This window comes from Sinocyclocheilus anshuiensis, unplaced genomic scaffold, assembly GCF_001515605.1.
Source record: "Sinocyclocheilus anshuiensis isolate Anshui unplaced genomic scaffold, SAMN03320099.WGS_v1.1 scaffold1161, whole genome shotgun sequence".
NCBI lineage: Eukaryota > Metazoa > Chordata > Actinopteri > Cypriniformes > Cyprinidae > Sinocyclocheilus > Sinocyclocheilus anshuiensis.
Window position 1 is genome coordinate 307,457 of NW_015558611.1, and position 14,491 is coordinate 321,947.

Genomic DNA, 14,491 nt, shown 5'->3' on the forward strand with positions numbered 1-14,491 from the left:
ACTCGCGTTTGAATCATCAGTGGCAAATTCTTTAAATATGAAAACATACTTACAGGCTGCGAGTCAGAACAGCCGGCATTGTAGTCTACTCTCCCAGGATCAGGAAACACTCCTCCGTAAAATGCGCTGCACACACTCGAATATTTAGGTTGTACTGTTCTGGAACAGTGTTGTAAATACAACTTAAAGGGATAGTTCACCCAAACCCCTTTAATTCTGGCCTCACACTTTGGCAAATCCAACACCTAGTTCTTCCTCCCAAGCTCTTATGTAATCAACACATTTTTTGTTCTTTGTCAGACTGATATACTGACGCATGAATATTGCATTGCAGTTGGGCAATCTGTTTGGATCTTGCCTTTTTTTTCTGCAAGTGTTTTTCAGGTTTTTAATAGGAGTAAGATGGCCAGCAGATAGACTGTGGGTGTACAGTGTTTCCCACAGGTCTGAAATATACTTGTGGTAGAAAAGGCTGACATTACCCACTGGCACAAAAATGGTCTAGCTAGTACATGTGATAAATAATGTGTAACCTTCAGCATAATATTTGTATTTATTGAATATAAAATAAATAAAAAATAAATTAATTGAATGTACATTTATTTATAGAGTTATATATCATGAATTGAATATAGAATGATTTCTGTTAAAGCTGACAGTGATTCAGTCAAAAGCAGTGAGTGATTGTCTCTTTCTCTTTTGTTGTTTAACATTAATTACACTCAATGACAGCTACAGGTTTATTAGGCTGCGGTCACTTTAAGACCTAATGCATGGATTCAATATCTGATTTCTTTCCCAACGGTTTACTTCACTTACGTTCACTTAAGACATAACTGAATTTTGGCATAACTTGCATATTGTGCGTATTTCACCATTTAAGCACAATACACCATGAAAAAGAACTTGTGCTATGTGACAGGTGGCTTTCTTTGTGCACGCTTCAGGTGTGTGTGCACAGAACATTCTCTGACAGAACAGTGTGCGACTGCCAAATTGAGACCTCCCATAACTTATTGCACTTTAATTAAAAAAAAATATATAAATCACATGAATGTTTAAACTGCCAAGAAAATGAATGTCAAGGATAAACTTTCATGATGACCTAAAACTGCAAAATAATGTGAATGTAATTTCGAAAGAGATGATTTTAGAGTCTGCAAATATACTTGGGCAGACTTTAATATACCTGGGCGGCCTGCCCAAGTAAAGTCTGTGTGTGGGAAACACTGATGTGCCATCTGAGGCTCAAACTACGCACTGACTTACATGGCTACATGCACCAGATCCCTTTTTTCCAGTTCTTCGTGTAAATGAAGCAGAGTAATGAATTACAATTTGATGTGCATTTGAACCATTTAATCTGTCCATCTCCAGCTGTCCTTTGGTGCTGATGTTTATCCGTTTTGTTCCCATTATCTGCTGGCATGCTTATTTGCTTCATTTAGACTTGACAACATCCCTTTGGCCAGGAATTATATCACTGGCCACAGGTCGCCATTGGTCACTTCCAGAGCCACAGCCACAGCCACATCCACCTTAACACGCCGCCCTACAGTATTACCAGCCCTCCCCAGGAAGTAAGTCTGGGGTGGAAGACACTCCCAGCTTGCTGCTCATCTTAGACCAGTTTGGCTGTCTGTCTGTAAAACCAAAGGTTGTTGTCTGGAGGTAAAACTGGTCCAAGTTCAGCACAGGCAGCAGGATTAATGCATGGGTTTACTGGACTGTCTGCATTGCCTTGCATTGTTTGAGCCTGTAGCTGTATTGCACATGTTCTTTTAAAGGCATTTAGGGTATACTCATCATTTCCTGTGATCATGTTTTCATTGTATTATGTGCCCTGTCATTGGTTGTGTGACTTTGGTGCAGTGTAGAGTGCTGCTTATGTCTTTTTTTAAGCAACCATTTTGAATTTGCGACCAAACAATATCACTTTGTTTTTCCGTACAGGAACACATCAAAGCGTGGCGAGTCGTTTGGGATCAGCCGTATTGGAAGCAAAATAAAAGGCGTGTTTAAGAGTAGCACAATGGAGGGCGCACTGCTACCACAATACGCCATGATTGAAGGAGAAGACGACACGGTGAGACAAACCCTTCAGAAACATGTCGACACTGAATATTTTAATTTGGGGGCCATATTAACTACGACTTTTGCCTCAGTAATCTCCTAATTACTGATTATTAGTAGTTAGTAAGGTAGTTGTAATTTAGGTATTGTGTAGGATTAAGGGATCTAAAATATGCTCATGCAGAATAAGGCATTAATATAAGTACTAATAAACAGCCAGTATGCTAGTAATATGCATGCTAATAAACAACTAGTTAATAGTAAGAATTGGTCCCTAAACTAAAGTGTTACCAGAATTCATACCTAAATTATGGAACTAATACCAAAATTTCATAACACGTTACAGGGTTGCCAACCATTCCACGGAATTGTCCCGTATTTAAGGCATCAAAGAAGCGTTCCGTAAGAAAACCATAGGGAACGCAGTTTGTCCCGTATTCGCAGGCATATGCCGTATGACCACCAGACCATAAAAATAACAAATTCTCAGTTGATAATTGATCATTCGTTTTGGACAAATCATTGTTTTATTTGCGAATGTAGCCTTTCGAGGAAGGCTTTAAGACCTTGCAGAATCTTCTGCCGGCTGGTCGCTTCCGCTTCACAGTGAGCGGGACTCGCACTAACGGCAATTCCCTTTCACCATCCGCGTTTTGATTTCGGCAATCTGTTTGGGCGAATGCAAACAATGTGATTGTTGATCAAACATCCAGCAAGCCAAGAAAACATGCAATCTACCTGAGGGTAGACTATCGTAACTTTCACTATTGTAAGTTAATGTTGCTAAAAAGAGAGAAAAAAGAGACACATTTATAACATTTTAATAGGGACATCTGATGCAAAATTCACTTTAACATATAAATGTGTTTACATATAATGTGTCTTAGCAGTGTGTGTGGACACAACCCCTACAATGATAAAAATCTATTCACTCTTTTTTTTTTTTATCCCCAAAAAAACGAAACAGTCTCTATTATCAAGCCGTTTTGATTTTCTGAGCAGTATGACGTTGTACTGTTCAGGCCCCGCCCACGCCTCTGACGGACTGTCCCATATTAGCTTATTTCCTACCATTTTCTCCAGCTGTAGCGACAACAATAGCTATGTTTCCATCACCCTGTTTGTATGTGCATTTTGAAGTATTCCATCAGAAATGAGTGATGGAAACGCCAAATTCTGAAAAAAAACCCCTTAATTCGCAAAAAAGTTTTTACGCTCGCTTGAGGTGGTTTTTGACTTGTGCGGAAAAGGGTTAATGTGAATAATGGGAGATAAACGCATTTGCCAAATAAATTCCTCAATGTACATCAAAAGTCATGTGACTTTGCGCCAATGGACGGCATAACCTGACTACCCAGCGGATCGAACTCATTACACAGCATCTGTTTTACATGACTATTGAGGAATTTTAACCAAAGTATATTGCAGACATTTCATTAAGACCCTAAAGAATCATACCAACTTGTAGAAAATGGGCATCCGATGTCCCCTTTAACTTCAAGTGTATTCTTAATCTTGGATCTCATTATTGAAGTACAAATTCACCAAAAGCAGCCCACGCTCTCTAAGTTCTCTTTAACTATAAAATATGCTTTTTCATTCATTCAAAGGCTATATGGCTGCAATAACATTTTAGTTCAAAATTTTGCCATTGTTTAAAAAAATGCTTTATTTACTGACGTTTCAGACTTTCAGTTGTTATGCTTTCAAATTTTATGCCATATATATGTATGTAGGCTATGTCATTTCACAGTATATCCACCTCTTAAATTACTACAACTCGTGTGCAGTCACAATTCTATAATGGTACAATTTACTCAGGCTGATTGTTTGTGTGTAACGTGTGTGTCTCTTTTTCGAGAATGTTTTTTGAACATCTCTGTACGGTCAGGTGGAGGAAGCAGTGATGGTGTTTGAGGACGACTCTCCAGGGCCTGTGGAGGTGGTGGGAACTCCAGGGACATTGCGTAACCTTGCCGCTTGGACCATCTCAATCCCTTATGTGGATTTTTTTGATGACGAGGTTAAGAAAGAGCGCACTCCAGTCTACTGCATCGACGTGGAGCGCCACGACAGAAAAAATGGTGAGGTTCAGAACTAAATTTACACTAAATTGCATTTCATTAAGCTATTTTTTATTACACGAATGTCCTGTGAGAACAGAGCCACTTTGTGAAAGTGCTTATTTGCTTTACAGTGGGGCATGAGACCGAGAGCTGGTTTGTTTATAGAAAATACCTGGAGTTTTATGTGCTGGAATCTAAACTCACAGAATTTCATGGTAAAGTTGATTATTGTCTCTCTCTTCATGACAGAGGCTTCATGTTTATGGATTATTCATCTCTCTGGTTTGTTTTTCTATTACAGGCCCATTCCAGGATGCTCAACTCCCTTCCAAAAGAATCATTGGACCAAAGAATTACGAATTCTTGTCCTCGAAACGAGGTGAATTTGAGGAATATTTACAGGTAATTTACTTTTTCCACTTGCTTCATCTTATTAACCAAGAGAAGTACAAACAGCATCAGTCTGCCATAAGGTTACTTAAAATCAGGCCTTATAATTTATGAAAGTACATTATTAATGTAAATTGAATGTATCATGTTCAAGTTGTTTAGCAGTGTAAGTGTGTATCATTAAAAATGCTGAATAGACAGTGAATTAGAGATTAACAATGATTTGCTGCAAGGATAACTCACTTTAAATGTTAAAAGAAAAAACATGATCTGCAGTATTTCTAAATTGTGTTAATTAATTTAATTCATACAATTTTTTGTTAGTTTGTACTTAAACCGTGTCCTCTGTATCAATATTTCTCTGTTTACAAAGGACACAGACTCTCTGCTTTTATTTAAATTTCACTGTCGTACTATATGTTTTGATTGCTGGTCAGGGTGACGTAATGTGTAAGATAATGACATGAATCTCTCTGTTTCCTAAAGAACCTGCTGCATCACCCTGAACTGAGTAACAGTCAGCTGCTGGCAGATTTCCTGTCTCATCACAGCATTGAGTCTCAGTTCAATGACAAAATGCTTCCAGATGTCAACCTGGGTATGTTTACTCCCCCTTAACCATATCCACATAATCTGCTCAACTTCACACAACACATCTGCGTGTTTGGTTTGGTTTGGTTTGGTTTTATTCGGCCAGCTTCTTCTGTGCTTTATTAGAATTCATTCACCATTTTTTTTTTAATATAATAAATTGAAAAGTCCTCACTGAACCTGATTAGTGTGTGTATATTATACATTGTATATATACACTCACTGAGCACTTATTAGGAGCACTATTCTAATACTGGCTAAGGACTTCCTTTGCTCTCAGCCTCGTTCCTGGAGCCCCCTAACACTGCACATATTGCATGTCTCCTTTGTCTGAGTACGTTTTTTACAACAACAATGTACTAAAAATGGACGACAACATTGTTAAAACAATCCCTGTTCACATGGATCAGTGAAAACGACATGTAAAATGTGCAAAGTTGTTTCAGGCTCCAGGAGTGTGGTTGGGAACCACTGTACTTTTGGATTCAGATTCAGTGATTGGATAGGCCACTACATAACAGAGAATTCATTGTCATGTTCATGAAACTAGTTTGAGATGACTTTTGCTTTGTGATATGATGGAAGCAGGCATACAAGATTGGTAAATAATGGCCATGATGAGATGCACACGGTCAGCAACAATACACAAATAGATTGTGGTATTCAAGCAATGATTGATTGGTATTAATGGGCCTAAAGTGTGTCCTCACACCATTACACCACCGCTAACCAGCCTGAACTGTTCATGCATGGCAGGTTCAGTCCATGAATTCATGCCGCCGAATTCATCAGACCAGTCTGTATTTTTCCAGTCTGTCCAGTTCTTGGCTGACTGAAGTGAAACCTGATGTGTGGTCCGCTGCTGTTGTAGCCCATCCACCTCAAGGTTTGATGTGCTCTGCTCATCACAGTTGTACAGAGTGGTTATCTGAGTCACATAGCATTTCTGTCAGCTCACACTAATCTCCATAGATCTCGCTGATCTAGAAGGCATTTCCGTTTACAGAACTGCAGCACAGTTCTTTGGCACCAAAGAGTAAACTCTTGAATGTGTGAAAGTCCCAGGAGATGCTGTGTATTTGTTTGTTCTGTTCTCCCAGCTAAAGTATCTCACAAATGATTTTTCCTGCCCCACAATAGGGGTGACCCTTTAGGTCAAGGTAAATTGCCCAGCAAAAGTTCAGTTAAGTTTTTGATAGTTTGAATTTATAGTTCTGATTTGGGGATTTAAAGGGAATTTGCAAACTGCACAAAGAAGCATCTGTAAACTGAACTTCCCGCACGATTGCTGTGTCTTGCCAGGTATACTGGTGTACAGGTATACTTATTTTGGAAAGACTTTATTTCAGTTAATCCTTTTTTATTCTTCCTTTTAATTGATGTGTGTCAATTTTTTTGTTAAAATGTTAAAATTTGATTCATTCTGGGTTCTTCTGAAATCATTATGACTAGTAGGTAAAGTGGAGCTGTGTATTTGTTTGTTCTGTTCTCCCAGCTAAAGTATCTCACAAATGATTTTTCCTGCCCCACAATAGGGGTGACCCTTTAGGTCAAGGTAAATTGCCCAGCAAAAGTTCAGTTAAGTTTTTGATAGTTTGAATTTATAGATCTGATTTGGGGGTTTAAAGGGAATTTGCAAACTGCACAAAGAAGCATCTGTAAACTGAACTTCCCGCACGATTGCTGTGTCTTGCCAGGTATACTGGTATACAGGTATACTTATTTTGGAAAGACTTTATTTCAGTTAATCCTTTTTTATTCTTCCTTTTAATTGATGTGTCAATTTTTTTGTTAAAATGTTAAAATTTGATTCATTCTGGGTTCTTCTGAAATCATTATGACTAGTAGGTAAAGTGGAGTCTGGTGTTACTGATAAACTGAATGCAGCAGTGGCGCCTCAAGGAAATTTTTAATGGGGTGACCAGAGGGGGACGGTAAAAATATTAGGGTGGCTCACTAAAACATATAGTGGAAAAAGTGGTGACCTGCAATTGCTATTTTTAAGTATCTATTTCTAGTTAATCTAACCCACAATCTATTTTTACTTTATCTCATTTTCCGTTGATGTAATTTGTCAGGGTGATATGCAGATTAACCCTCTGGGGTCGAAGACCACACCAGTGTGGTCTGCCACGTTTTTTTATGATGACCTCGAAAAGAACTAAAAATACTCCGTCAATTTAATAATCGCACAGATAAGAGTAAGGCACCATTTGAAACTGCAAAGTGTCTACTTTTGTTTGTGTATAGTCAATAACAACAAAATAACGTGCTTTTGCAAAATAAAGAAAATAAACAGGGTGTGCTTTCAGCCGTCTCAGTCTCCACAGATATCTTTCTGAAACGTGTCACTAAAATTAATCAAAACTCAGCGATTACTTGACACAGACATGAGAAATATATCTATAGAAACTTGAAGTGTCTACTTTTAAAAGTCTTATTGAAGTAAACTCAACAGTTTTTAAATCAGAATCACTGTGCAAATTTAATGATCTCTTGCACAGTTGCAGGCAGATCAAATCAGCTATGGAGTCAGAAGTAAATTATAAGTTGTTGTTGTTGTTGTTTTTAACAGAAGCACTAAAAAAGATATTACATGCAGAATACTTTTCCCCACACCATTGGATCCCATTATTGGGCCAGTTGATGTTCTGACAATGCCACATAACTGCTGATTAGGCACTGTTTAAAGGGATAGTTCACCCAAAAAGTGCTTTCAGCCGTCTCAGTCTCCACAGATATCTTTCTGAAACGCGTCACTAAAATTAATCAAAACTCAGCGAATACTTGACACAGACATGAGAAATATATCTATAGAAACTTGAAGTGTCTACTTTTAAAAGTCTTATTGAATACAAATATTTTCTGTAAACTCAACAGTTTTTAAATCAGAATCACTGTGCAAATTTAATGATCTCTTGCACTTGCACAGTTGCAGGCAGATCAAATCAGCTATGGAGTCAGAAGTAAATTATAAGTTGTTGTTGTTGTTGTTTTTAACAGAAGCACTAAAAAAGATATTACATGCAGAATACTTTTCCCCACACCATTGGATCCCATTATTGGGCCAGTTGATGTTCTGACAATGCCACATAACTGCTGATTAGGCACTGTTTAAAGGGATAGTTCACCCAAAAATGAAAATTTGATGTTTATCTGTTTACCCAAATCACGGCTTTGAGAGTCAAAAAAAAATACACAAATTAAACCCTGCGGCTTGTGACGATACATTGATGTGTAAAGACACGAAACGATCGGTCTGTGCAAGAAACTGAACAGTATTTATATAGTTTTCTATGCGTTCTCCAGCCGGCGCGTGATGTCTTCTTCTTTTACGGCGGATCGCAGACTTATAAGTGCGTTACCACCACCTATCTCTCAAATGGACCATTGACACTCTATCTACAATCTCAATTAGGAGATGACATTTATAGAATAGCACATTGTAACGCAGTGTTACAAGGTGCCTCACACGAAACGATCGGTCTGTGCAAGAAACTTAACAGTATTTATATAGTTTTCTACGCGTTCTCCAGCCGGCACGTGATGTCTTCTTCTTTTACGGCGGATCGCAGACTTATAAGTGCGTTACCGCAACCTATCTCTCAAATGGACCATTGACACTCTATCTACAATCTCAATTAGGAGATGACATTTATAGAATAGCACATTGTAACGCAGTGTTACAAGGTGCCTCATCTGTGCAACTGCCATTTAAAACTGGTTAGTGCCTTCTGCTAGTTATCAAAGCATTAAAAAACTAGCTAAACTGATAAAAAAAAGTCTAGATTTAACTTTCTTTTGAAGATTAATTATATGATTAATAAAAGATTAAGAGCTGTCAAGCCAAATTCCGAGATATTTATATGAAGATACTACTTCAGTTTTTGCCCCATCAGAAATATGTCTTTATTACCTTGTTGTTTTTTTTCCAAACCACATTACTTTTGTTTTTGTGCTATTTAGAACTAAATTTAAGTCTTGAATAGTATTAAAATTGTCCTGTGCCTGTTTTAAAACTTAATCATATGACAGTCCTACAGCATAAAGAATTGTATCATCTGCATATAAGTGAATATAGGTTTTCTGACTACAGATGACCTGAGAAATATTATTAATGTAAATTGAAAACAGGGTTGACGCTAACACAGAGCCTTGAGGGATGTGTTACAACTAACCCCGCGTTACTTTGTGCCCTGCGCTCCCCTAAGCCCATAAATCAATCTGACAACATGAGTTAAACATTGTTGAGACAACAGCTGTGGGGATGTTTCTCAGAGAAAAGAGAGGAATCCTTTGAGAAAGAGCATAAATGTCCAGATTATGGTACAGAAATCATGGGATGTCCATGCCAGAGCTGCCTTCTTATGAACTCTAAAGTTACATGATCCTGGAGTGCTACTGTAATTATAATATATCCTACCACATTTGCTTGACCTTATTTTGTTTGTCTTTCCTGTGCACTAGAAGGCAGAAATATATATGTTTATCTCAGAGCAGCTCTCCTACTCCTTTTCATTAGGCGGTACCGACATTGTACCGTTAACGTTATTATTATTATTTTTTTTATTTAACCAGGCAAGCCATTAAGAACAGGTTCTTATTTACAATAACAGTCTGGCAGGAGAGTTAACGTCTCCTGAAGGACATACAAACATACATTACAATGTGTACAAAACACAAAAAAAAGGAGAGGAAAGGAAAAAGCACCTCAATTAAAACATTTACTGGTTGTGGTAAAAGCACTCACTAACAATTTTTTAAATGCACAGACTGAAATATTTGTTTCAATAGCTTTTGTAGCACATTCCAAACATTTGGGGCAGCAAATTCAAAAGCGGAACGACCATAAGTAGTTTTCTTTCAAGGGATAGTCAAAGAAATATAGATGATCTAGTTGTATATGTATTAGTATGAAGTTGCAGCAACTTGTGAAGATATTTAGGTAATAAGCCCAACAGAACTTTATAAATAAAGATATACCAGTGAATTTCCCGTCTTGTATGCAATGACTTCCAATTCAAAAGAGAGTTTAATTCACAATGATGCGTTCTGTAGGGTGCATTAGTAATCAATCTAATTGCTGCATGGTACAACACATCTATTTGTTCCAGAACACCTTTACCCGCATTTCTATATACCACATCACCATAGTCAAATAAAGGTAAAACAGTGGTTTCAATAAGATATTTCTTGGCTGATGTGGTAAACACAGATCTATTTCGGTACAAAAAAAGTCTAGATTTAACTTTCTTTTGAAGATTAATTATATGAGGTTTTCTGACTACAGATGACCTGAGAAATATTATTAATGTAAATTGAAAACAGGGTTGACACTAACACAGAGCCTTGAGGGACCCCTTTTTTAATAGTTAATGGTTCAGATAATTGTTGATCAATCTTTACATATGTATTGGGATCTGTTAAATAAATAGTTAGAGAACCAAGATTAGGTTAGATTAGACACAACAATACTACGTAATCTGGATAATAAAATAGAAGGATCAACTGTATCAAAGGCTTTAGCAAGATGCACAAAATTGTTGTTTCTAATGCATTATAAATATCGTTCATAACTTTTACAACTGCTGTAATACAACTAAATGATGAACGAAAACCAAATTGGACTTCAGATAAGATGTTACATGTATTAAGAAACCCTATCAATTGCTTAATTAATTTCTATATCACCTTTGCCAACAACTCCAACTTCAGAATCCAATATGGCTGCTCAGTGCATCAGCAGAAGAGAAACTGTAGTAATATATTGTTTATTAGTGCATATGTTTGTCTGTGTCTCAATAAACTCAGTGGTGCACACGGTACTATCCAACCTCTATTTGGGGACGTGATACTATGCCGTTTATCTGTGCAAAATGCAGTTTATAATCGACTGGTATTGCTAACAATGGATGTGTCCATCATGGAACATGGTCCACTTGGGTGTGACGTCATTCTCAGCTCCGACTTCTGAGGTAGATCGAGCGCAGCATAGAAACTTCCAAGCAGGTGAGTTGGAGCTAAACTCTGCAGGGCTGTGGCCCTCCAGGAACTGAGCTTGAGACCACTGCTGTACAGGTTATGTCTCTAGCTTTCTTCAGATTTTAGATCTCTTATGGGATAAAATGACTATAGTTGTTTAGCATCAGGTGTAAATATAAATAATATAATATATAATCAAAAGTCTGACACATCTATTTACCGATAAAGAACAAATAGGAGTTTTTTTTTTTTTACTTTTTTAATTTCTCACAAAATTTGAAAAGCATAAAATGGTTTTAATATGACTTCATGATGTTTATGCTTGCTGATTTTCTTTAGAAAGGGCAAAACCTGGAGCCATTTATCCAGTCATTCTTCAGTTCCTGTGAATCCCCCAAACCCAAACCCAGCAGACCTGAGCTCGCCATCCTCAGCCCCACTGCAGAAAATAATAAAAAGGTGCGCTTACTACTCAAAACACTTAACATTTCTTTCAATAAAAGCATTTTTTTTTATTCTTAAAAAAAAAAAAAAAAGTTCTTAGGATGTATTATATATATCATGTAATGTATTAAATCAATCAAACATGCTTGTTCATAATTATCTGCACTTTCAATAGAAGATCACTTAGGATTTTGTCCCGAGCATAAAAATTTGCTCATTTATTAAATCTTTACTTTACATTTACTCTGCATTTCTAATATTTATACTAGCCTTATAAAAGACACTTTCTTAATTTTTTTTTAAATATTAAAAAATTGTGAAATATTACAATTTAAAAAAAAATTGAAGGTGCAGTTAATTTTATTTTTCCTTTTGTCATTGAAAGATGTATCAGTACAAACTGTACTCAATATATAGTTTTGGAAATCTATTTACTGATCACAAATCATTCAAAAAATTAAATTGCATTGACTTGTCATATTCTCTGTGTATTTTTAATACTGGAAATAACATTTCCACTCATACCATTTTAGCTATTTAATGAGCTGTACAGAAACAATGCCAATCTGCCAGAGGGCCTGGAGAGAAAACACAACCAGAACTACTTCATGGAGCTGATGGAGGTTGATGGAGTATATGACTTTATGATGTACATAGGTGAGTGAATGTAATTCAAACAAACTGGAGTTTATTCATCAAAAAAAATTGTACAAAAAAAAGAGTATGATTATTAAAATGAGAGCAAATCCAGAAATTAAAAACCAAAACATGAAAATGTACTCATCTGTTTGGTTATATTTTCCAAAGAACACAAAAGTAACAGTTCATAGTGACTATGTTTGGACCATGAAAGTGTGTTAACAGTAGTCCATACGACTCGTGCACTTTTCTCTTGAAGTCATGTGACTGAGGATGGTATTGGTTCTCACATTTGTAGTAACCAAATGAGATGTGACACTTTTTTATTTCTTTACAGACTGGTATTACATAACAGTATTTCACAGTTGTTAGTGGAGATTTTTATTTTTTTTGACAGGTCGGGTGGTGTTCCACATGCCTGATTGGCTGCATCACTTTCTGAGCGGAGCTCGTATTCTCTTGAAGAGGACTCTAGAGGTGTATGTAGGGCATTATTTCCAGTTCAAACTAGAACAGATCATGCAAGAGCATTGCCTCGTCTCTCTCATCACTCTATTGCGAGGTTTGTGTGCTCAAGTCCACCTTTACAAAATCATATCTTCAAGTTCTTCAATACATGATACCTGTTATACACTCTAAAAACCCAAATATTGCCAAAATGCATCATGAACAATAGAACTTCTACATGGATGTCTGCAGTTAGTTTGTTCCTGGAGGCATGCCATCAGTACCTTATCTGGCTCATGCATTTCAGGACTTCCTTCCACTGCACTTTAAACATACATACATACACTATGACTAAGCACTTCCCTCAGGGAATGTCTGCTATTACTGGAAGTTTAACTGAGCAAAGGAAATTTCTGTTGACAGACCCTCGACCCCTCGATTAGGACAGAGGGAGCGAGCAAACCTATTCATTTGTGCCTTATGTTGTTCAAAATCTGAGTATGATTTTTATTGTGCCACCAAAAATCAAACAAGGAAAAAAAAAATCAGGTAAAACGGCAAACTATTAATATGAATAATTCTCAGACAAAACATTTTAAACCGAAGCAGTATGGAAAAGCACGTCTTCTGTGTGTTGTCCTGAAGCTCAAACAGTAGAACATGGTGCTAGCAATGCCAAGATCATGGGGTCGATTCCCAGATTGGGATTCAGAGAGACACTTTGCAGGCATGTTCATGACCATAAATGAGAAAAGGTCAAAACATTTCAAGAAATACGCAAGTTAACAAGTAATTCCAGCAACTCAAAAACAACTCAAGAACTTCCAGTAATCAAAATGGGTCAAATTGTTCTGCAATCTAATATAAGGGATGTTTCAGGCAGCTCTATATCCCAAAATGCAATTAGACTTCACTTATTCTCTCCCACCCCACACAGCTCTTGTGTATGATGAGGGTTTTAACCACAGTTTTAAAGGGGTCATATGATGCGATTTCAAGTATTCCTTTCTCTTTGGAGTGTTACAAGCTGTTTATGCATAGATAAGATCCCTAAAGTTGCAAAGACTAAAGTCTCAAACCCAAAGAGATATTCTTTATAAAAGTTAAGACTCGTCCACGCCCTCCTAAAACGCCTCGTTTAAACATGCCCCCACATGTCTACGTCACTGTGTGGGAAGATTTGCATAACACCGCCCAAATGTTCATGCAAAGAAAGAAGGTGCAACTTTGATTCTCGCTGTAGTATTGTTGTTGCCGCCGCCATGTCGTGGAGTTTCGTTGTGTGTTTCGTTGTGAAAGCGAAACTACTTTGTTTGGCCTTCCAAAAGAGGACACGACTAGAATGTAAAAATCTACGCGTTTCAGAAAGGCGGGGCATAGAGGAGAAACATTTAAGTTGTTTTAGTTTATTGTATTGCTATTTTGTTTAAGTTTTCCCCAACAACTGAAGTAGGCCTATAGAATGGTAGAATGGTGCATAAAACCAAATAATTAGGATAAAAATAGTAAATAATAAATCAGCTCCATTGTGAATTTCGGGCTACTTGCACAATGTAAGCACTCACAATCAAATCCATGGGATGGCGCATAGTTAAGAAAAGAAGGCAATAAAATTGGAACGCAGTACAGTCTATATGAACAAGCTGATGAGTTTGATCAAGTGTTTTATTGGATAGACGTACATAATGTGCTATGTTGGTGAACCTCCAGGATTAGGGTTAGGCAACACTCTTTCCATGGCTCATCCTAATGGTTAGAGAGTCAGACTTGTAACCCGAAGGTCACGGGTTCGAGTCTCAGTACCGGCAGGGATTGTAGGTGGGGGGAGTGAATGTATAGCACTCTCTTCCACCTTCAAC

The 14,491-nt window shown here is 37.2% G+C and overlaps 1 protein-coding gene across 1 annotated transcript in view; it reads left to right on the forward strand.

The window, feature by feature from the left end:
• LOC107680299 (sorting nexin-14-like) overlaps positions 1-14,491 on the forward strand; it is a 35,207-nt gene that overhangs the window by 19,350 nt on the left and 1,366 nt on the right. The window contains exons 19-28 of the mRNA XM_016476143.1: positions 1,954-2,086; positions 3,965-4,157; positions 4,271-4,354; positions 4,441-4,541; positions 5,016-5,127; positions 6,093-6,156; positions 6,423-6,438; positions 11,442-11,561; positions 12,080-12,203; positions 12,583-12,747. Coding sequence (XP_016331629.1) covers positions 1,954-2,086; positions 3,965-4,157; positions 4,271-4,354; positions 4,441-4,541; positions 5,016-5,127; positions 6,093-6,156; positions 6,423-6,438; positions 11,442-11,561; positions 12,080-12,203; positions 12,583-12,747 — 1,112 coding nt within the window. The remainder of the gene's footprint in view (positions 1-1,953; positions 2,087-3,964; positions 4,158-4,270; positions 4,355-4,440; positions 4,542-5,015; positions 5,128-6,092; positions 6,157-6,422; positions 6,439-11,441; positions 11,562-12,079; positions 12,204-12,582; positions 12,748-14,491) is intronic.